The sequence below is a fragment of the Lontra canadensis genome, unplaced genomic scaffold, assembly GCF_010015895.1.
Source record: "Lontra canadensis isolate GAN:19392208 unplaced genomic scaffold, GSC_riverotter_1.0 scaffold22, whole genome shotgun sequence".
Classification (NCBI taxonomy): domain Eukaryota; kingdom Metazoa; phylum Chordata; class Mammalia; order Carnivora; family Mustelidae; genus Lontra; species Lontra canadensis.
Window position 1 is genome coordinate 8080011 of NW_022631016.1, and position 23589 is coordinate 8103599.

Here is a 23589-nt window from a genome sequence, read left to right on the forward strand (position 1 = left end):
GGGCCTTTAGCATGTGAAGCAGCGCTGTGCTGCTCCCTCGGGGAAGGGCCAGAGGTGGCTATGATAAGGTCTGCATCGTTTTTACCGGTGGGCAGACGCGGCTTTGATCAGGACGCGAGGCGGGCCGGCGGGACTCACGCTGCTGACCCGCAGCAGGTCGGGCTGTTGGCCAGTGGGACGTCGGAGCCCTGCCAGCTCCAGAAGCACCTGCTCTGGAAGACGGCTACGTCTGAGGACAGCCCTTTGGCTTTTCAGAAAAGTAAAAGCACTCTCCAGCCGTGAGCCGGGGGCAGTCTAGGGCAGCTCCGGGCAGGAAAGATGGGCCGAAAGCGTAGGACAATCGGACTTGCCCAGGTGGTCGCGGACCCGGGCAGATCTGCGCTTGCGCAGAAGGATTTCGGGGCAGCTGGGTGGACCGGGTTTTCCGAGCTGAAACGGAACACGGGGTTTCCACCTTTCCCGGTGGAGACCACGGACAGGTTCTCGTCTGGTCTTTCGCTGAGCAAATGCCCTTGCTTTAGTGTTCTAGAACTAGCCTTCTGTCTGTTCGGTGGTCACTTCTAGAACTCAGGAGCAGCTCTGGGCGGGATTCTGAACCCCGCGGCTCTGCCTGATGGCCCCGCTGGAGGCTGCGTCAGGAGGCAGTGCCAGACTCCGGACGCACACTGCGATCTCCTCCCGGAGATGCTTCTTCCGCGCAGACTGCCTAGATTCCAATTTTCCAGGAGGCGGCTCCTGAGACTCAAGAGCCTTTCAATGATGGGCGCCTCTCTTTCGCTTCCCGGGACCACCGGGTACACCCCCACCCCCGCCCCGTGCAGTGACCCCTGTCACGGGGAGGGGAATCCAGGGATGCTGGTGTCACTGCCACCAAAAACCTTCCCTGCCCTGCCTTCCTGCAACCCGCCCCCTAATTAATGTCCCGTTCTCCCCTAACTGTGAAGGCACAGTGTCCTCTTAATGAACAGCACGACGTGGGTGACGTTTCCTCTGGCCTTTATCTATCCCATCCTCCCAAAATGTGTGCCCTCTTGTTTTTGGGACCACACGTAGGGCCTTCGATGACTGCTGACAGAGACGTAAAGCTGAGCTCTGGAAACTTCCCTGACTTAGGTCTGGGCAAGTTCGGCTTCTGGCCCTTACAGGGAAACCACGTTCCTCAAAGGCCACCAATCAGGGCCTCTGTGGACACAAGGCTGGGGGGTCAGATCCTTTGTAGTTTCAGATACAGAAATTTAAGGCAAAGGCAGGGGCACTTGGCTTGGTCTTAGATTTCCCAGGGGAGCAGTATTTTTGAAGAAAATGCTGGTTTTCTCTGCTGAGGAAACACGAAAGATCGGGAAACTGAGGCACCGCTGCTGGAGGCGCTGGGTCCCGCTGCTCACTTGCGAGGCTGCTGGATGTGCTGGGTTCTCGGGGACGTGTGCTTGTCTATGGAGGCGTGGGGCTTCTGATGAGCCACCTGCGCGGCCGCCGGAGGGAAGTCCTTGTCGCCCTGTCAGGATACAGAAGGCACGCACTCACCCAGAGTGGACAGTGGGGCGGGGTGACAGTGAGGCCCCCAACGCCACGTCTACTGGCTTCCCTGCAGGGTGGCTGATGACAGGGGGACCTGCCGGCAGGCAGCAGGCGGTCTCCTGGCACTTCAGGGGTCTGGAAGCTCTCTGGGGAGCGGAAGGGGGCATCGAGGCCCGGGCACCACCCTGAGGGGGAGAAGGCTCACGGTCTCTGCCCCCTCGTCATGAGCTCAGGTCACCATGGGGCTCCCTCAGAACTAAGGTGGGCTTGGGTGGCCTTCCTCTGCTGGAGCTGACCTCATGACCCTTCCAACTGGGGCAAGACAGAGCCAACTCCAGTCTTCGATTCTAATTTGCTGTCACAGCCGAGTCAGGGCACCGGGGAAGGAGACACCCACGGCAGGGCGGAAAGCTGGGAAGTGACGCCAGAGCCAAGTCCCCCAGTCGCAAAGGCGGCGCTGGGATCTGTTGGGAGAAGTGCCTTCTAGTGCCACCATGCAAGTGTGGTGGTGCCCGGGCTGGGCTGCCGCGAGCTGGCGGGGCGTGCTGCGGCTGAGTCAAGCGGCCCTGGGCTGACTTTGGACTCGGGCTGCCATGTAGTTTTCTCTCACGTAGCAGGTGTGCTACCCATCTGTCCCCGGGGCCCTGGGGTGCTGGGGAGAGCTGTTCTGAGCAACCGCAGGGTCTAACTCATCACACACTGAGGGCGCGATTGTACTGAGAACCCCAGGGCTGTGGGCGGACGCACCGGGGGCCTCCCTCAAACGCACATTTGCTGATGGGTCGTTAAAAAAAATATGTTGTGGGGGGCACCTGGGTGGCTCAGTGGGTTAAGCCTCTGCCTTTGGCTCAGGTCATGATCTCAGGGTCCTGGGATCGAGCCCCACATCGGGCTCTCTGCTCAGCAGGGAGCCTGCTTCCCCCACTTCTCTCTCTCTGCCTGCCTCTCTGCCTACTTGTGATATCTATCAAATAAATAAATAAAATCTTAAAAAAAAAATATGTTGTGTGGGGTGCCTGGGTGGTGCAGTCGGCCAAGCATCTGAATCTTGGTTTTGGCAGGTCCTGATCTCAGGGTCGTGCGATTGAGCCCCACCTCGGGCTCCGCACTCAGCAGAGTTGGCTTGAGAGTCTCTCTCTGCCTGCCCTTCTCATTGTGCTCACGTGCGCTCTCTAAATACATAAATAAATAAATCTTGGGAAAAAAAAAGAGGTTGGGTCTCACCAGAAAAAGGGGCTCCTGAAAGGTAAAGGGCGTGACAAACACCCGTGAGTTTAGTCCAGGGGTTAGCGAGCATTTTCTGTGATGGGCCGGGTAGCAAATACGGCTCTGCGGGTCACTCTCTGCCGCTGCGGCAGGAAGGCAGCCACGGACGCACCCGCCCGAGCAGCGTGGCTGGGTGCGCTAAGACCTCACCTGTGGATACTGGGATGTGAATTTCATGTAATTTTCATGTGTCACAACCTATACCTCTTATTTTGAGTTTTCAACCATTTAAAGATGAAGAAACATGCTCAGCTCACAGGTCACCCAGAAACTGCGGGCTTGGGGGTGCCCGGAAGCTCCAGCTCCTGGGTGAACGCCATGCGGTCACCATTCCACACGGTGCTCGGCGACAGACGTGACACAGCACAGGGGCCCCCGGGTCCCCGACACAGGGGGGTTTAACAAGGGCAGGAGGAATCTGACCCCGTGCCAAGGGTTTGACAGAACAGCTCTTACCCGGGCGATGACACCAGAGATGAACACGGTCGGCTTGGGCGGGCTGCAAGACAAGAAGGGAAAAGGCGACGTCAGGGACCAGAAGTGCAAGGAGGTAGGCAGAGGGAGTGTGGGGGAGGCAGGTCTGGGGAAGTGTAAGACAGGGACGGAGGAGGACGGAGGAAGGGGAGCAAACCTCCTCTTCTGAATTATTTCTTCTCCCCTGGACCATCTGGGGTCCACCTCCTGCGGTGAGTTCAGGCAGGGGCCAGGGACTAGCAGGCACCGGGTGAGTCATGTGTTTTCTTTGTGTTTTTGGTGGGGGAAGGGGTGTCATCCTCAAACAGTGGCTGTTTGAGCAGTTTTTGTTTCACGAAATTATGGACAAGGATGCCTCCTGAAGCAGGGAAGACGTGTGGTCGCACTGGGCGGAACGTGGAGACTCCCACTGAGGAGGGATTCTCCTCCCTGCCCTTGCCGTGGCTTCCGGCAGCTTCTAACAGGGGGAAAGCCCTGGGTCGGGACAAAGCTCCTGGCCCTTAGGAGACCCAGGTATTAAAAATGTAGGGTCCTTGTGAAGCTACTGTCATTTCTTAACACCTGAAATCCTACTGAGCTACCCACATGTCAATATTCCCCGGGAGGTGGGAGAAAGGACCAAGGTAACACACGTCCCTTGCCGAAAAGCACAGAAGTGCAAACATGTTCAAATCAGCTGTCATCGTACCACATGGAAATAATCAGTTTATACATGGTTCTCTGTCCAGCCTGTCTCTGGATAGACGGACGCACTTGTTTTCACATCAAACTTTTCTCTTACAGTAGAGTCATACTGTTTTCTGCATTTAGGAGATGCTGAGCACACTTTCACGTTCGTGTACACACTCTTGTGTTAGCACACACTCTCCTCTGCGTGTTTTCAAATGGCTGCGTGTGCACCGTTTTATAAGAGCATCAGAACACTGATCCGGGAGGTATGCAGACGCACACCCCTGTGAAATGCCCCCACCAGAGCTAAGGGGACCTGGGAGCGACAGGTGAATAATACAAGGCCAGCCTGGCAGGGAGAGGGCTACGGGGGGTGGGGGGCAGCTCCAGGAGGCAGAAGGTTGTGGTCAAGGCCAGTCTTGCTGGGCAGATGGGGGGTGGGGAATCCATCCCCGCTGCTGCCCAGCCCCCTCCCACCTGCTCTGCTGCTGGGCATCAGGGAGGGAAACCACTTGTCTTAGCTTTGTTTTGCTCTGGGCAAACGTCCCAGGATTCACTAAGTTCACTGTTTATCTCCCCAACAGTTTCGCTAAAATACCCGAAATTCTCCCAAGTGATTTCTGTTACTCTGGGAGATTAAGAAACTTCAAGTCTTACTAAGCAGTAGAGAGATGTCCCTACATGAGTGGTTTTATTTTTGCTTTTGTCACGCGGTGAACTGGGTTGGATTTTTCTTCTTTGATTACAAATATGATTTGGCTACAAGATCAATAGCGCAACAGCCGGCCAGAGATGAGTAGGTTCAGCTCGAGGGTAAGTCCCCCACGTGGTAGATTTGGAAGCCTTTGCGATCCAGACACTTCCTGCTGCGAGGGCTCCCGACCACCCACAGGGTGGGCCCCCAGGGTGCTCACGGCCAAGGGTTTCGCATCCCAAGCTGCGGAACCGTGTTCCGGATTCTAACATTTCACGAATGTTTTAGAGAGGACTATGGAAATGGTACCCCAAGACTTTCTTGCATTTTGCATGTTCCTTTAAAAATCTGGGAAAAGCCTGAAGTAGGGAGGGCTCTGTTTTGTGGACTGATTACGTAGCCTCTCCTTACAGGCCATCGTTTTGTGCCCAGACGGCATGATTGCTTGGATCGTGTCCACTGTTTTTAGTTTTGTAACCTGAGTCAAGGCGTTCAAAGGCAGTAAAGACAGCCCCCCACACCCCCACCGCCCCCAGCAAGTACTTGATGAGAAAGTCACCCACAGAGAGTGAATCTAGTCAAAATAAATCAGTCGAGTGACTCCTTGCCCAAAGGGAACCCCAAAAGGTGTCCCAGGAAGCCTGAGACATTATATATGTAAAACACGCATGCTCGCTTCCCCTCCTGGTGTCTCTTATACACGTATGTACACCTTCATTGCTGAAAAGCAGACAAGCAAAAACTATGTTATAATCGCTATATGGCTGTGTGTAGGAAGCACACAAACGCACATTTTTCATGGAGAACTGGACTGTGGGAATACGGCGGCCCAACTGGCAGAGAGGGAGCGCACCTGGGAGAGGCAGCGTCCGGCTCTGGAGAAAGGAGGCGGCCGACAGCAGGCAGGGAGGAGCAGAGGCCAGCCTGTCGTGGGTCCCTGCGTCCTGAACCTCGTGGGCCCCCAGCGCCCTTCCTGCCGCTCCCCGGTGCACCTAGCCCCCGCCGGTCCCTGCCCCTGCCCCTGATTTCCAGGAATCTGGTTCTCAGGGGGCTCCTGGAAGCACCAGCTCCCCTCCGCGTGCAGGGAGGAAGGGTTTCCAGACCCCAGGAGCCCCATCGGGTCCCACGCTTCCGGCCCGTGGCCTCCACCTCCTCCTCACAGGTGACCCTTCAAAGCCTGGCTATTTCCATCCAGGTTAGGCCCTGGGCCTCTCCCACATTAAACATGAATGTGGGTTCCAGGCCTCGCTTTCAGAAGGTCTTGGGAAATGTGTGCAAATGGTCATGATTAGAGACCATTACTGACCCGGGTCCAGCCCCAGGTCACAGAATGCATGTGCAGGGGGACGGCCACTAGAATCCAACTCCCAGAGCCTCCCCCCGACATGAGCCTCTCAAGGACACCTCACCCCACGACTGCTGGGGCGGCCATGGAGACTCTGGGGACTGAAGGAGACGCTAAGAATGCTCCCTCCCGGCCCGGCTCATTCCCTGAGGGGTGTCCGGGGACTCTGGGTGCAGAACTTAAGGCTCCCCCCAGGGACAGGGCTGCAAGACGGCCCTCTCCTCACTGACCCCGTCTTCCTGAGGAACCGACACTTTGACACACAAGCCTTAAGCTTTCGGATTTTCACGGCTTGCTGGATCCTGCTCATAATGGAAAAGTGTGTCAGTGAAAAGCAAGTTGGGTTCAGAGTACGGACATATGCTCTGACACCCGCTGGGGCGGCGGGTGGCGGAAAGCTGGGTGCTGGGGCTCTAAACTAGATGTTTCATGGCCCGTGTATTCTGTCCAAAGGGGCTCCTTAGGTTTGAGATGGTGGTGGGGGAGGTTTCTCACAAATTCTCCTGGAATTCATGAACCACTTCTTGGTTAGCGGTGAGAAGAGGGACACATGGCAAAGCTCCTGGGGCAAATCCTGCAGATATATGCACAGGGCACGTGTATCCCACGGTCCCTCGGAAAAGGAATACAGATGTGGGAAATAATACAAATGATAGAAGTAAGTACTAAAATATCGTATTAGTATAAATATTAAAAAATAAATAAATACTAAATAGGGATTAAAAGTCCAAATAACCTCTTAGCAAATCTTTGTTTTTGATGTTGTATTAAAAAGTACATAGTGCTTTATCGGTGCCTACTCATACCACAAGTTCATGGATGGGCGCACAGCTGGACCCTTACTAAGATGCTGGGCCACTGGGGCATCGAGGGACCTGTGCAGGGATGGTGGTACAGTCCAGGGAGCCACCGAGGCCACACCAACCCCATTTCTTGGCCATGGCAGGCCCCATCCCTGCTACCAGGTATGGTGTTTGTGACTCATCCTTGGTCAAAGGGACACAAAGCAGCCCTTAGCGTACTGCAGAGGGCCGACTCTGGACCCAGGAGCAGGGGCAGTAAGTGGGCTTCAGGTCACAGCAGACTTCAGGACCCAACCAAAACAATGCATATGCTGTCCAGTTAAGCTAGGGGATGGAAGCAGCGGTAAAGATCTCAAGGACTTGACCCGCATCCCTGTTCTCCAGGGCCTCCATCTATAGGTGCAGGCAAAAAAACAAAACAAAACAAAAAAACTCCACAAAAACCAAAAATGGCACTGAAAGGAGTAAGGATAAGGTCCTGTAGATCCAACACGTTTTGGGGGGAGGTTCTTGCTTTAAGATTGCACTTTCTAATTAAAAAAAAAAAAATTCAGATCAAGTGGGATTTATTCCTGGGCTCCCGAGGGTTTAATATTCACAAATCAATCAACGTGATACACCACATTAATAAAGGCAAGGATAAGAACCACATGATCCTCCCAAGAGATGCAGAAAGAGCATTTGACAAATTATAGCACCCATTTTTGATAAAAACCCTCAACAACATAGGGATAGAGGGAACATATCTAAACATCATAAGGGTCATACGCAAAAGACTCATAATTGACAACATCCTCAATGGGGAAAAACTGAGAGCCTGTCCCCCAAGATCAGGAACAAGACAGGGATGTCCATGCTCACCAGTACTATTTAACGTAGTACTGGAAGTCCTAGCCTCATCAATGAGACAACAGAAAGAAATAAAAGGAATCCAGATCAGCAAGGAAGAAGTCAAACTTCCATTATTTCCAGATGACATGATACTCTACATAGAAAACCTGAAAGACTAAAATTGCTGTAACTAATACAGGAATTTAGCAAAGTTGCAAGATTTAAAATCAACGTACAGGAACCTGTTGCGTTTCTATACACCAATAATGGAGGAGCAGAAAAAGAAATCAAGAATCAATCCCACTTATAACTGTACCGAAACCAGTAAGATACCTAGTAGTAAACCTAACCAAAGAAGTAAAAGATCTGTACTCTGAAAACTATACAACATTTATGAAAGAAATTGGAGAGAACACAAAGAAATGGACTGGAAGAATAAACAGTGTTAAAATGTCTATACTACCCAAAGCAATCTACACATTTAGAGCAATCCCTATCAAAATACCATCAGCATTTTTCACAGAGCTAGAACAAACAATCCTAAAATTTGTATGGAACCACAAAAGACCCAATAGCCAAAGCATCCTGAAAAAGAAAAGCAGAGCTGGAGACATCACGACTCTGGATTTTAAGCTCTATGACAAAGCTGCAGTCACCAAGACAGTACGGTACTGTCTCAAAACCAGACAAATAGACCAGTGGAACAGAGTAGAAAACCCAGAAATGGACCCACAAATATAGGGTTCCCTAATCTTTGACAAAGCAGGAAAGAATACCCAATGGAAAAAAGACAGTCACTTCAACAAATGGGAGTTGGGAAAATGGATGGCCCCATGAAGAATGAAACTAGACCGCTTCCTCACAGCATACACAAAAATAAATTCAAAATGGAGGAAGGACCCAAATGTGAGACAAGAAACCATCAAAATCCCAGAGGAGACACAGGCAGCAACCTCTCTGACCTTAGCCACAGCAGCTTCTTCCTAGACATGTCAATGGGGGCAAGGGACACAAAGGCAAAAAGGAACCATGGGGCCTTCATCAAGATAAAAAGCTTCTGCGCAGCAAAGGAAACAGTTGGCAAAACTAAAAGGCAGTTTGTGGAATGGGAGAAGATATTTGCAAATGACATATCCGATAAAGGGTTAGTATCCAAAATCTATAAAGAACTTACCAAAGTCAACACCCAAAACTCAAATAATCGAGTTAAGAAATGGGCAGAAGACATGAATAGTCACTTTCCCAAAGAAGACCTCCAGATGACTAACAGACACCTGAAAAGATACCGAACAGGACTCATCATCAGGGAAATGCAAATCAAAACCACAATAAAATACCATCTCACACCTCTCAGAACGGCTAATATTAACCACACAGAAAACAAAAGATGTTGGCAGGGATGCAGAGAAAGGGGAAACCTGTTTCCACGGTTGGTTGGAATGCAAGCTGGTGCAGCCACTCTGGAGAACAGCATGCAGGTTCCTCAGAAAGTTAAAAATAGAGCTACCCTACAATTCAGCAATTGCATGAGTAGGTATTTACCCAAAGGATGCAAAAATGTGAAGGGGGTACATGCATCCTGATGCGCTGTTTGTAGCAATATTACCAGCAACAGCCAAACTATGGAAAGAGCCCAAGTGTCCATTGAATGATGAATGGACAAAGAAGATGTGGTGTGTGTGTATGTGTGTGTGTGTGTGTGTGTGTGCACATGTGTGTATAATGGAATATTACTTAGCCATAAAAAAGAATGAAATCTCGCCATTTGCAGTGACGTGGCTAGAGCCAGAGCGTATTATGTTAAGTGAAATAAGTCAGAGAAAGACAAATACCACATGATTTCACTCATATGTGGAATTTAGGAAACAAAACAGATGAACATAGAGGAAAGGGAAGGAAAGAAGAAAGCAAACCGTAAAAGACTCTTAATGGTAGGGAACAAACGGAGGGTTGCTAGAGGGGAGGTGGGTGGGGGATGGGCTAGGTGGGCGCTGGGCATTCAGGAAGGTGCTTGTGATGGGCGCTGGCTGTTACACGGAAGCACTGAATTCTACCTCTGAGAAACCAATATAACTCTATATGTTAATTAGAATTTAAATAAAAATTTGGAGAAAAAGTATTAAAAAAACAGAAAGCATTCAAGGATTGTGTGGCACGCGCAAGCTCTTAGCTGGCCCGGAGAGGAGAACTGGGCGTCTGCTAGCTCCTCCCGTCAGCTCCAAGTAAACAGTGCTTCTAAGATTGGAGTGCCTTCTCCCCTCCTTGCCAGGTTTGCTTTAAAACCCTAGCTAGCTCAGCAACTAATTAAAAAAATTCTTGACCATTTTAACCGTTTTTATTTATTTATTTTTTAAAGATTTTTATCTACTTTAGAGAGAGAGAGCAAGCAAGCATGAGCGGGGAGGGGGAGAGGGAGAGGGAGTCTCAAGCAGACTCTGCACTGAGCACAGAGCCCAACGTGGGGCTTGATCTCATGACCCTGAGATTGGGCCTTGAGCTGAAACTGAGAGTCGGCGGCCTGACTGCACCATCACCACCTCAGCGGTTTTTAATTGCTCGGTTGTACACCTGATGGCAGCAAGTACATGCACAATGTTATTCAGCCATTGCCGTTGTCCGTTTGCAGAGCTTTTCAGCAACCTTAGGAGAAACAATTACACAGCAACCCCAGTGCCTCCAAGACCCCCTCCTCCAGCCTCTCTCCCAGCCCCCAGTCCTCTCCTCAGCCGCTGGCAACTGCCGTCCTACCTTCTGTCCTAATAACTGAACTACTTGGGCACCTCAGACCTCAGATGAACGGAATCTTGCTTATTTCCTTTAAAACATAAGGTTCACCCACGTTGTAGCGTACGTTAGAATTCCCTTCTTTTGGGGCACCTGGGTGGCTCAGTCAGTTAAGCGTCTGCCTTCGGCTAAGGTCATAGTCCCAGGATCCTGGGATGGAGTCCCACTTCGGGCTCCTTTCTCAGCGGGGAGCCTGCTTCTCCCTCTGCCTGCCTCTCTGCCTACTTGTGCTCACTCTCTGACAAATAAATAAATTAAAAAAAAAATCTTTGCAAAAAAAAAAAAAAAGAATTCCCTTCTCTCTCAGGTTGAATTATGTGCCATTGTATGGGTAGGCCACATTCCCTTTATCCACTTGTCGCTGATGGACACATGGGTTCTTTCCACCTTTTGTCTGCTGTGACAAACGACACGGTGGACACTGATGTCACAGGACCTGTTTGCGTCCCTGCTGTCAAGTCTCTCGCGTATTCACTCACAAGGGGACCCTGGGGTCCTGTGGTCGGTCATCCCACATTCAAGTCTGAGGAACCACCGAATGGTTTGCCACGGAAGCTCCACCATTTGAGATTCCCATCAGCAAAGCGCGGGGTCCCATTTCTGCACGTCGCCCATTCTTATCATCGTCCGGGGCTTTTTGATAGCAGGCGTCTCAAAGTGTGAAATGTGCTATATCGTCATTGTTTAGACTTAGCAACTGAAGTTTAAGAATAAGGTTCCTTGGGGCGCCTGGGTGGCTCAGTCAGTGAAGCGTCTGCCTTCGGCTCAGGTCATGGTCCTCGGGTCCTGGGATCGAGCCCCGCATCCGGATCCCTGCTCAGCGGGGGTCTGCTTCCCCCCCACCCCCACTGCTCCTGTACTTAGGAACTCTCTCTCTCTCTCAAATAAATAAATTAAATCTTGGGGGGGAAAAGAGCTTCCTTGCAGCAGGGAATAAAACGTTATCAGTGTGCACTGATCATCGGCCATGGTCTTTAGGACACCACATCCCCCGCCACCCCCCCAAAGTGCTCTCCCCTCTGAAAGGGAAAAGCCTATCATCGGCTGCAAGGACATCAAGGGAGCCGCCAGTGACAAGGTGGCGGAAGGCTGGCCTCTCGTCTCAGAGAGACACGGATCTGCACGGAGCTGTTGATCGGCCCAGGCCGCACGGGGGTGTGGGTTTTCATCAGGCTTGGCCGAAGCGCCCCTTGTTCTGTGCCCTTCTCCACCTGCCGTGCACAGCCCCTCACGCTGGGAACCGTCGGATACGTTTGTGGAGCAGAAACCCTGCCCGACCTCCTCGAGCTCCGGCAGCCGCGACAGAAACTCAAACGAGAACCCCGGCGACGAGTGCTTACCGAGCTGTGTTTGCAGAAACAACAGGTTTTAGACTGCATTAGGGTTCCGCGCAAAGCATGACCTACATTTCCAAGATTCTATAACCTGTGCTCGTGGCTTTGCGGATTTAATTATTCCGATGGAAATTGCTCTGACAGATGTTGTGTTGAAGATCCAACACTCCTTTCTCTCAGGAAACAGACGGGGAAAACACCAGGCCTGCCCTCCCCACTTCCTCAGGCTTTTCCAGTTTCTAAAACCCGCACTTCTCTAAACTTCAAGGGACTGCAGCGAGGCAGAACCAGTGGGGATTAGTGCCCCAGCAACGGCTTCTTCACACGTCCGCAGCCCCGCACCTGTCACACCTGCCCCAGGCAGCGGCCGAGTGTCTGAGGCGTGGAGCGCTCCAGGGCTCCCCTGTTCGGGACCTCACAGTCGCAGCAGGGTCGTCTCACCCGAACTACATTTTCTTAGTATTTATTTTGTAAGTTTCCTTGATGGATAACGTTTATGCTTTCCTGGCATTCCAGACAGGTAGGATCAAATGCTTAGGGAATGAGTGAGCCAGTGGAATGGAGACGGCTCTCGGGACTGGGTTTGCTGGTCTCATCTTTATTTCCTTTATTTTTTTAAAGATTTATTTATTATAGAGACCGAGAGTGAGAACAGGAGTAGAGGCAGAGGGAAGGAATCTCAAGCAGACTCCCTGATGGGTGCCGAGCCCGACTCGGGACTCAAACTCACGACCCCAAGATCATGACTGAGCAGAAACCAAGAGTTGGACGCTCAACAGACTGAGCCACCCAGGAGCCCCGCTGATCTCATCTTAAAAAAAAAAAAAAAAAAAAGTCCCCAGGGCTGAGAAAACAATTCACGTTTTTAAAACTCTTCTCAAATCGAAAATAGCAACTACTGAAATAAATATCAATGTTTTTAATTTAACTCAACCTACCCAAGTGACTAGTAGGACAACATGGGGTCAACAGAAAAACCATCGAAGTCACTTGATGTCCTGAGGTCTCTCTACCTGGACTGTCACAGTGCAGGTCCCCAATGACGGGCCATTTTCTGCCCAGCTCTAGGGGGTGCAGCTCGGCCGCTGGGCTGTGAAGGAGCCTAGCCATGACTCGGTCCAGTTTCCCTCCACAGGTACGGCCGCCCTGGCCTGTGCCGTGGTGGCCCCGGCAGGCGAGGATCTCCAGGGCCCTCAGGGTGGCCTCTGCACTGTCTCCGACCCCTGGTATTTTGCCCAGGGGCTCCAACCCAAGACGACGGCCTCTTCTAAGTTCCTTTTGTGGGACAGGACTGCGATGTTTGCGGAAGCTACCATAGGCCTCCGGGACACCCCCTTCCTGGACTCCGGAACCTGACGGCAAATTCGCTCACTTTCTGGGGCCCTCTTCCCACCCTGATTCCAGTGTAGTTTCTAGAGTTTTGCCCAGAACGGCACGCACTGTCCACATGTGTCCCAGCAGCCCAGGGCTGTGAAGCACGCTGACCTGGTCCAGGAAGGTGAAGACTGCTCTTGCTCAAAGCTAAGCCTGGGGACAGGATTCTGGGCTCACTGGCAGGGACCGAAATGCTCACCTTCCCAGGACTGCTAGCAACAGGAAACAGGGTCAGCGTGTGTCTGTATCAACCCTGCTCTCCCAGCTAGTTCTATGGGGTCCTTTCTCTTCCTGCTTGTACCTTGGTGGTGGGGTGGGGGAGCTGTTCCACTCTCATCCAAAAACAGGCTTCTAGGAATGGGAGGAAGAGTTCAAGGCCACAGGAGCCGTGGGCCTCTGCCTTCCCAAGCGTCTCACAGATACCAGGTTCTGAGCTGCTGTGTAGGAGCATGCTGGGATGGACACACACACACACACACACACACACACACACACACAGTGATCAGTAGGACTGGGAATCCAGTCAAGTCGCCCCATCCCACTGCAAGTAGTCAAAATGGCAGCAAAGACATTATTGGAAAGTTCTAGTTAACAGAATCCTTTTCATATGAGTGCTTCTGATCGGAGTTCCAGGAAGTCCACCAAATTACCCTCTGCAAATACTTTCTCCTCTCCACGAAAATGCACTCTGAAGATACCAGAGGGGGTGTTCATACAGACATGGGGCCATGCGGCCTTTAATGCGTTGTTTCTTGATTTCTCAAAAGGATGGGAATGGCCTCAGATGGTAACAACAGCCCTCTGTGTAACGCATCACTTACCAGGGGCCAGGCACTGAGTTGAGTGCTTTACCTAGAATTACTGTACCTAACCTGTGAGGTAGGATTATGTCCACTTTATAAATGAAGGAATGGTAAATCAGAGAGGGTAAGTAATTTGCCTGAAGTTTGCCCAGCAAGGAAGTGCTCAGAGCCAGACTTGGAACAAGGGCAGGCCACAGCACTAGCCTAGTGCCCTCCTTTTAGGGCTGAGAAGTGGGTCACTTGGTGGCCTCTATTTTCAGACTGTCTTTTTTTTTTTTTTTAAGATTTTATTTATTTATTTGACAGAGAGAGATCACAAGTAGACAGAGAGGCAGGCAGAGAGAGGGAGAAGCAGGCTCCCCACTGAGCAGAGAGCCCGATGTGGGGCTCGATCCCAGGACCCTGAGATCATGACCTGAGCCGAAGGCAGCGGCTTAACCCACTGAGCCACCCAGGCGCCCTTCAGACTGTCTTTTATGTACAATTTAGAGATGCAGATTTTTAAAGTAAGTAAGCTAACTGTTGTCAGAGAGTCCCTTACTTAACCAGACAGATTTGAACAGATTCACATCTGCCTCAGCATTTACTTTCTGAGTTGATAATGGATTTTTATTTTCCTTGAAAACTATCATTTTTGTCTATAGCCCCTCACTAGGGTACAGAGCACGTCCCCATAAATGAACTCATCCGATTCGCTTCCGTAGGGGTCGTCTTTATTCTACGGATGAAGCAATGGCAGATGCAACAGGCTGAAACTTGTTTGCGGTCCCAGAGGCAGAGCCGGGAGGGGCTTGGGCCCCCTAGCTCTCAGCTCAATGCTGTTTGCTGGGTCATTGCTGGCTCTGCCCCAGTGAAGGTTTCAAACTCTCAAGCCAGAACACAGTTGACATGGTCCACGAAGGCGGCCAGGAGGAGAGGGGGCAGGTGGGCCCAGCCAAGCATGGGTTCTGAACCCCGATGTCCATGTTCGCCTCCTGGCTCTGCCCATGACCGGTTTGATGGATGGTGTCTGAGGGCTCTGGGTTTAGTGTCCTCCTCTGGACCACGGGATGGCTGCGGACCCTACCCCATCAGGTGACCGTACGTATACACGGTGCTCAGACTCTCTGCCAATGTCACGTGTTGAGATAGTGACACATCCCTACCCCTTACTTCCCCCCTCCCTCTAAACCCTGCCTTTGGTTCCCACTTCCAAGTCACACCTGCTTCAATTCTATTTCATCCGCCACGTAGAAGAACACCGCCCTCGTCTGGGACATGAGGGCTTCCGAAGTGAGCGGAATGGCCTGTGATAAATCAGACATCCCGAGCCCATACGCTGGACTTGGAGAAAAACTCTCTAGTTTCTCTAGAGAAACACAGCTCTCTGGTTCTGCCCTTCATCTATTCCGTTTCTATGCTGACACGACCCGGACAGCTTGTTTAGCTTCTCAGCCCACTGAAGCCAGGAGGGAACGGTCACGACGAGGCAGCCAGGGACTATGATGGGGCCACCGGCACTTACAGCGGAGGCTGGCATCTCTGAGGGACAAGGCTGGGGAGGAAGGGGTTCCAAGTGCTTGTACTGGGGCCACCAGCCCCTCCTGTACCCACAGCTCCCGGTCCCAGCCCAGGAGGCGAGGATGGAAGGAGGCCTGGCTGGGACACTGGCGGGGGTTGGTGGAGGCAGGCCACCAACCAGAAAAGGCGCCACCAGGACCTGGGAGGGTGTCATCGGGTGACACTCCCACCCTTCCCGGTAAGGAAGCAAGTGTGTGCTCAGGAGGGGATTCCCCGCACCCCCCAATCTCCCTAACTGTCAGATCATCTGGTGAGTCAGCGAGCGGTGCTCACATAAACTCTCGGGCCCAAAAGCCTGTGTCAAAGTCTCGATTTCATTTTCCCACAAGCAGCCAACATTTCCACGAGGCCTCCCTCCCCATGAGGCCACGTGACAGAAGCACTTCCCCATTTAACCTGCCGCCCATCACAAGGGCCACTGAGCCGGTCCCAGACCACAAAGCCTTTCAGGGGTGTCGTGCGTGGTCCGAGGGGGAGGAAGAGGCAGGATCTCTCCAAATGCAGCCCTGCAAACGGAAACACGGGCTGCGAGGGCTTCGCTGAGCCCTGCCCGAGGCCAGAGGGAGGACACGGCTGCCCCCTCAGGGGGTGACCCAGCCCAGGAGGCCGGGAGCAAGCCCAGAGTTAGACCGGGTGGCCGGCTCCGGGAGAACATCAAACGGTCTCTTCAACGGGCGGGCGGGGGGGTCAACGCAGACCCTGCCAAGGTGATGTTTAAGTGGAGGCCCGCAGGTGTGATGGGAGGACACGTGCCGGGCCCCAGTGAGCAGCAAAAGGGGCCCAGTTCGATTCGCTTGTGCCGGCACCGAGTCACAGAGTGCGTGAGTCCGGGGGCTCCTCTCGCTCTTCCGCGACGACGGGTGGGGCGACGCGGGACGGGCGCTCTTCAGCCCTCTGGAAGCAGATTCTGCCGCTGTCTCTCGACTTCGCTCTAAATCCACGGATTCCTGTTTTCACGGGGTTTACAGAAAAACAGATTCCCACCTGCGGTGATGTGTATGTACGTCCTGTAAACCGACGGAAAACAAATCCTCCCTAGCTACTTTTTCCTGACATATCTCCCCGGCTGGCTGTTAATTTATTTGGGTTATTAATTTTCTAGACACCAAAATAACAATTAACGTGGCTGGTGACCGCAGGCAAACAGCTCACTTGACTGCACCCAGACATTCCTTTGTCACGTTGCTCCTCACAGACCTGTCGGCTACCAGCAGCGGGAGCGCGGGCCCGAGAACATTCCCACAAGATGGCGCTGCGGGTCCTCTCAGCGGCTGGCTGTCGGGCGGCGGAGCTTTGGCAGGTGCCCGGGGCACAGGACAGCTGGAGGCTGGGTGTCCCTGGTGGGCTGGGGTCACTGGCACCTCAGGACAGGTGTGTCCCCCCGTCCTGTGAGTCTGACTAAGGGCAAATAAAACACAACCCCTGTGCTTTCAATAAAATGCTCAATCTGAGAGAAAATCATCTGGAAGCCAGTTCCTCCCCAGTGTGGTATATGGAGTTTGTAAAATCATCTTCAAAGGGCCTGAGCAAAGGTCCTTAACCGGTATCCTCACTTTCAAGGCAAGGACGGAGGCTCGGGGTCAGCAATGGGGTCCTCTCCGCTCCTGCTTCAGACCTTGGGACAGGCCCTGCGCCTGGCCTGCTCCTCGGAGTCTGTCCTGGAGACGAGTGGGGTCCGGTCCCCACGTGGGAGGCCTTCTCAACAGGCTTCTCCAGCGGGCACCCACCCACACGCGTCTCACCGCTGGCCCAGATGCCACACTCTGCCCTGCTGTTAGTCTAGTGTGAGGAGGTGGGGACACCCCAAATCCCAAGAGCAGGGCCAGTGCGGCTTCTGCGTAAATGATGTGTCCCGCCGACACGCAGGACCCCTGGCGAGAGCTGCGGACGGTTAACCCAGGGCCTGGAAATGCCACTTGCCCCCTAGACCCATATTTCCAGAAAGCTCCTCTAAGCTTAGTGCTCGTTCCATACAGAGACCTCCTGGTGTGGCTTATGACCTTCCCCTTCTCTTCCCTTCGTCCTTCCCCCTTGGTCCTCTTCCCTGCAGGCAAAGGCAGCAGCTACTCTATTAGCTCTCATCTTACGCACTTAACACACAGGGGTCGTCCTGGCCAGAGACGGTCTCTGCATTCATGGCAACAGAGGGGCGACCACATTGGATGACAGAAACCTGGGCCATGCTTCCTGCCGGGGTGTGCACGGGCGCTGCCCGGTGCCGGGCACCTGCACGGTGGAGAAAGCCCACCTCGTGTCTGCATAGGGTTCGGGGAAGATCCAGAAGCAATGAGAGCAGGGTGTCCTGGAGCATCTGGGGGCCCCTGGGCTTTGGAGACAAACAGCTCTGGGTTCCAATCTCACCTGAGATGAGCAGCCTCTCTGAGCCTCCATGTCCACCCGTGTCATGGAACAGGTAGAACAACCCTACTTCCCAGAACAGCTGCTACTTGGAGCAGAATAACATACATACCCTTGTTGCTATTTTGTTTTCTAAAGTTGTCATTTAAAAATTCTTTCCTGGGGTGCCTGGGTGGCTCAGTTGGTTAAGCCACTGCCTTCAGCTCGGGTCATGATCCTGGAGTCCCGGGATCGAGCCCCGCATCAGGCTCCCAGCTCCATGGGGAGTCTGCTTCTCCCTCTGACCTTCTCCTTGCTCATGCTCTCTCTCACTGTTTCTCTCTCTCTCAAATAAATAAATAAAAAATGTTAAAAAAAAAAAAAAATTCTTTCCTTCTCCCTCCCCTACCTCTCCCCCACCCCCCCGTAATAGAGAGTTCCAGGGTTTCTCAGAGCTTCTTTGAACCCTGTTTTCTCATTCCTTGTTCTGAGCACATACGGTGCTGTGGGGGGTAGGACTGGAGGGTTTTTACAGAGAGAAAAGGTCCCAGTGCCGAAGAATTTGAGCCCCTGCCGGCCCCACTCCCAGCACCTTGTGTTGTTCAAACAACACAGGGAAGGGGGAAAAACAAAACAAAAAACATTAAGACTGACTCCTTTACGTCACTAAACGTTCTAGGGAAGATAAGTCTTAGGAAGAATGTAGATTACCATTAAAGGCAATGGCTAAGTTTTAAAATTTAAAAAAAAAAATCTGTTTTACCACGTGGTAATGTAAGGGATGCTGGAAAACAAGGTTTGTCTGTGGGTTAGCTCCAAAGCTACACTGTCGGGTGAGGTCTGCAGGGGGTGACCCGTCACTCGTAAATATGCGAAATCAAGGACAGGGACAGTCAGGGCAGAGCGGGTGGCTGCTCGAGTTAAAGCACTTACTGCCTGTAGTTTGAAATCAGATCTAGTCGCTGTTTCAGGGTCATGGGTCATGTTTACGATGACATGAGCTTGGGAGGAGGGTGTCTGTGGTTCAAAGCACAAAGTGCGTATTTTCTAGAGCGGCCATAGCTTTAAATAGGAAAATGACTGTGTAAGAAGAAAATCTGACAACTGCTAACAGAACTTCCAACAGAATGAAGTAACAGGGACGTTAAATCAAATACAGGCGCCAAGAACGCATCTGGCCTGGGTCTCCTTCCATCTCCAGATGCACAGGTGGTCGACCCCGCACGGGGCCAGCCAGCGTCAGGCGGTTTTTCGTGGAGAACCCAACAATAAAAGAGGAGAGATGCCAGATTTCACTTGCTCTCGGGAGACTTTTGGCCATGAGAGCTTTGCATCTAGCAAAAGTCAAAACACGCTGTGGGAGGACTGAGCACGGCTTAGGTTAAAGTCAAGTACATGGCATGATGGACAAGAGCTTTTGGATTGCTCTGTTGCTGGATTCGCCTGTAATTATATCCTTAATCCACCCTCCAAACTCCTGGCAGGGAGGGATTTGGTAAGCCACGAGCGTCCAGCCGGGCAGACGCGATAAGCTGCCGCCTTCAAAGGTCTCCAGATCTGCAACGGCAGCACGGAACACACTAGCTCTTGGACCCTCTTCGGGTCGCAGCATGCGCTCATGCATTTTCAGGAATTAACAGATAAAGAGGAGCAAGGTCAAGTGCACAGAAACCTAAACCCACCTTTAATTCGGCTTTACTCTTAACAAGCCAGGGAGAGAGCGAGTGCATTCAATCCAAGAACCCCACCCTCATGCATCTGTTCAGAGCAGATGCTCCAGAAATACCCAAACGGCTCGGCCGCGCAACAGGGATAGACAGTGCTATGGACCAACACAGAGTCCCTTCCGGGCGGGACAAAAGCACTCTGGGCCGTGACTCAAGTCCTCATTCATTCCCTGACACTGAAGAGTCATGACGCTCTGGTCTTGGCAACCAGGTCCCTACCTGGGAAAATTAATAGATTCGGGGCCCTAGGGTTTATCTGTGGTTTGTTTATCTGTCGGTATCACCTGTTTACTCCCGCAACAGACAGATGTCTGAAAGCACCAGGCATGCCTCAAAATGAGGCAGCGTCGAGTTTTATATCTGGCACACCTCCCGCTTCCTGCTGTCCAGTAGCCTGGGGAGACACGGGGCTCGCCGCCGTTCCCCGTCACCATCTCTTTTCCACTAACGAGAGTTTGGGGCTCATCTGTTGTCCAGAACTCTGCACTAGGGTCTGGCTAGAGATGAAAGATGACAGAGCGCTGGACCCAGGGGCCCCCTGAATGTCAAGAGGCCCACAGGGCACGCCTGTGAGGTTTGTCAGAAGCTGAAGTGGGACACAGATCATAGTGATTTTCCAGAAATGAGTCATCCCTGTTTCAAGGCGGTGGGTCTCTGTGGCAACCAGAAGAAAACAGAGCGCGTCCTTGTCCTTAACGACGGGAAGAACTTCCATGGGCTGCTCTCCGTCAAGGATGCCGAGGCCCCTGGGGCTGCTCCCGGGGATGCGAGGAGAATCAGAGAAACTCCCTGAACTTGGCGAATAAGGACTTCAGGCGGCGAAAGGAAGAGCTGGGGCCAGAGACAGAGCCAGCGGCCAACACGTGCTGCCCTGGGCCCTCTGCCCGAAGCTCCCCTTACCACCTCCTCCTCCCAAATGCTCCCTCTGAGCCCCTGCTTCCTTTCCTTCCACGGAGACAGCCAGATAACCTGCTTTCCCCACCAATGGCGCGCTCACTGTGCCTCGTCATAAAAAGTAAAGCAGGTGACTGGATGGCGAGGCGGCTCCAAGGGGCGGAGAGAGAACCGGGTGGCAGAGGGAAAGCACACATCCGAACTGACAGCCGGGGGCAGCAGGCACCTGAGACTCAGTTTCCTTACCGGAAATAAGGGGCTAACTACCCCCTCTGGAGCTCATGGGAATTTGGGGAAGGTCAAGTGAGCTCCCCGTGGTAGGCACACTGTGCACACAAGGAGTGCCTCAAGGAGGGAGCCGTTACTAGATTAGTGTGGGGACCCAAGCGGGTCTATCTAGGCCATGTGACAAGCAGGGACGGAGGCCAGGGTGGCTGCCATCCCACGTGTAAAAGCAAGAGAGGAGGAGCAATCCCGGTGCCTGGAGGACGGCTCCTGGCAAGCCGATCCTCGAGGACCACGGTGTGGATGTGGCCAGGTGGGGTCAGGATGGGAACCAAGGAGACACTGTGCCATGGCCACAGCCACAAAGAGGGAGGCCCCCACCGAGACACCCTGGTTGACCTCTTGGCAGTCTGCATGTGACATGTTTCGAGGGGGTAGAGGTAAGTGCAGGGGGACCAAAGGGGAACTTAGAGTTTATAAGGCTCACTTGGAGATGGCATGCCCGAACAGAGCCTCATACCAGAGCCTGACTTCTCCCACCACGGTCGGGCAAGTAAATCCACACCTAAGGCCCCCTCTGCTGAGGGAGTGAGGCAGAGTGTAGGAGCAGCCTGGTTCCGGTTCACAGCAGCATAAGCACTTCGGGGTCAATGACAGTGGGGGTCACTGACAGCGGCGAATCACAAAAAACGTAGAAGGTCTAGAATGCAACGCAAACGAGGCTGGGAAAAGAAAGGTGGGACCTTTCTCTCTTTTTCCTCTAACCCTGCTGGCCCTGCAGGAAGGGGAGTTTGTTAGGGTTGAGAGAGGTGGACATTTCAGTTGAAGAGTTGGTTCTGTCTGGGGAGCTCAACTGGATGCAGCTGGGGTCAGAGACCGCGCAGAGGCCAGGGGCATGGCGGGTCTGTGCCCATGGGTCTCTCCATGCCCCTGCCGTGCCTGGGCCCCTGCACTGAAGAACCATTTTCTGAGCAACCACTGGTGCCAGCCACAGGGCTGGGTACTCAGACACAGATGGGACCCAAACGCATGAGGGCCCCCAGGTCTGCACAGTGGACTGCAACTCCAGACTTGACCTCTTTGCCAGTGAACCCAGGGCCCTTACCCTACAGGCAGGATAACCCACTTGCTTTGCATTTTGTTATCCAAAACCAGAACACACTGCCTGATGAATGGAAATCCTCGTGTGGACAGTGGGAGAGAATATTTGAAAGCAGGACTATTCCAGAAACTCTGTGGCCCCTGGGGTAGCGGGTGGAAATCCCGTGTGTTTGCACTGCTCCAGGGCCTCAGGGAAGCATCTGATGATCAAGCCGTCACCCTGGAAACCAAAGGGAAGGACCCCAAGGAGAGGTGACACCAAGGCAGAGCAGGGAGCCCGCTGGGGTGAGTGGAGGCATGGCAGGGACCTGAAGCAGCCAAGGAAACAAAGGTGCAGTATTTTAAATGAGATACGTGGCCGTGAGCAAAGCCCCCAGATCAAAACCGTTTGCATCGATGGTGCCTGTTTCACAAAAGCAGGTGCAGAGGGAGGGGGAGCACTAGCTTGGGCACCACCTTAAAGAAGAAAGTTCCATGAGGCATAAGGAACTGCAAAGGCGAGTTCTTCTCCAGCTCAAGATATAGTTCGTCCCTTTCCCTCAGCATTTGCCTCGAAAGAGTGCTGAGCTGGGTGGAAAGGAAAAGACAGCATCTTTACGGTGCAGTAACGCGGCTGTGAGACAGTCCTGAACCACTCTCGGTGACCTAAGTACAAACATTTTCTGCAATGCAGTCTTCAAAAATGATACAAAGGCAGATGGCATGATGTTTGCCTTCCTATCCTTTTCTAGGAAAAAAAAAAAGGGCAGCTAACCGCCTGCTGTCTCCTTCTTGACCAGTAGAGGGGAGGTGGAATCACCTCGGTTATCACTGGGATGCTCGTGTGTGCGTGTGCGTGCATGTCCCTGACTTCTGGGCTGGCTATCTGGCTCCGCCCCCGTCCTAATGTAATTACAGGGAGAACCACCTCGCACCCTCAAAACACCCGTCCAAACATGCTGCATCGTCACTTTTTTTTTCTTTTTTAAAGATTTTTTGGGGGCGCCTGAGGTGGCTCAGTCGTTAAGCATCTTGCCTTCAGCTCAGGTCATGATCCCAAGGTCCCAGGTTCAAGCCCGGAATAGGCCTCCCTGCTCAGTGGGAAGCCTGCTTCTCCCTCTCTCATTCCCCCTGCTCGTGTTCCCTTTCTCATTGTGTCTCTTTCTGTCAAATAAATTAAAAATAATCTTTTTTTAAAAAAGATTTTAAAATTTATTTGAGAGAGAGAGAGAGAGAGTGCACCAGCAGGACAAGTGGCAGGCAGAGGGAGAAGGAGAAGCAGGCTTCCCACTGGGCAGGGAGCCCAACACGGGACTCGATCCTGAGATCCTGGGATCCTGGGATCCTACCAACTGAGCCGCCCGGCTGCCCCTGCCTGTATGATCTTGACACTGAGCCTGCTGGTAAATACTGCCTCAAGGGCCTGCTCCCACGTTCTCTCTCCTTTGCCCTCCGTGATCCACTGGCCGTAGCGGGTTCTCAGCTGTGTTCCCACAAGGACTGCCCACTGCTCTGTGCAGCCCAGGCTCTCACATGCCCAGCTCCCCTTCGAGGTCGAGGATGGTGGTGGACTTTGTTGATCGCAGCGCCTGCAGTGTCCGGTGCACACAGAGCCCGGCGGATGCCATTCGTGCCCCACGAGTGGCCGGCCGGGTCTGCAGGAGCACGTGAACCGGGCGGATTAACTGGGGCTGTTGGCTGCTCCCGTCTTGGAAATGCACGGAGCTCCTGGTGCGGGGAGAGCCTCCAAGGCTCGCAAGGGAGCGATTAGAGAGCAGGTGGCTTTATTTTTGTTATCTCCCAAGGTAGCTGCGTCAGACCAGCAGCTGATGGGTTGGAAACCTGGGGTTCCTGACCAAGTGGGCCGGACT

The 23589-nt window shown here is 52.9% G+C and overlaps 1 protein-coding gene across 1 annotated transcript in view; it reads right to left on the minus strand.

Annotated features, from left to right (window-relative positions):
- Positions 1 to 967: 967 nt before the first annotated feature.
- DAP (death associated protein) overlaps positions 968 to 23589 on the minus strand; it is a 64793-nt gene continuing 42171 nt past the window's right edge. Inside the window, exons 3-4 of the mRNA XM_032861874.1 lie at positions 3241 to 3283; positions 968 to 1495 (exon numbers count right to left, since the gene is read on the minus strand). Of these exons, the coding sequence (XP_032717765.1) occupies positions 1382 to 1495; positions 3241 to 3283 (157 nt within the window). The 3' untranslated portion in view covers positions 968 to 1381. The remainder of the gene's footprint in view (positions 1496 to 3240; positions 3284 to 23589) is intronic.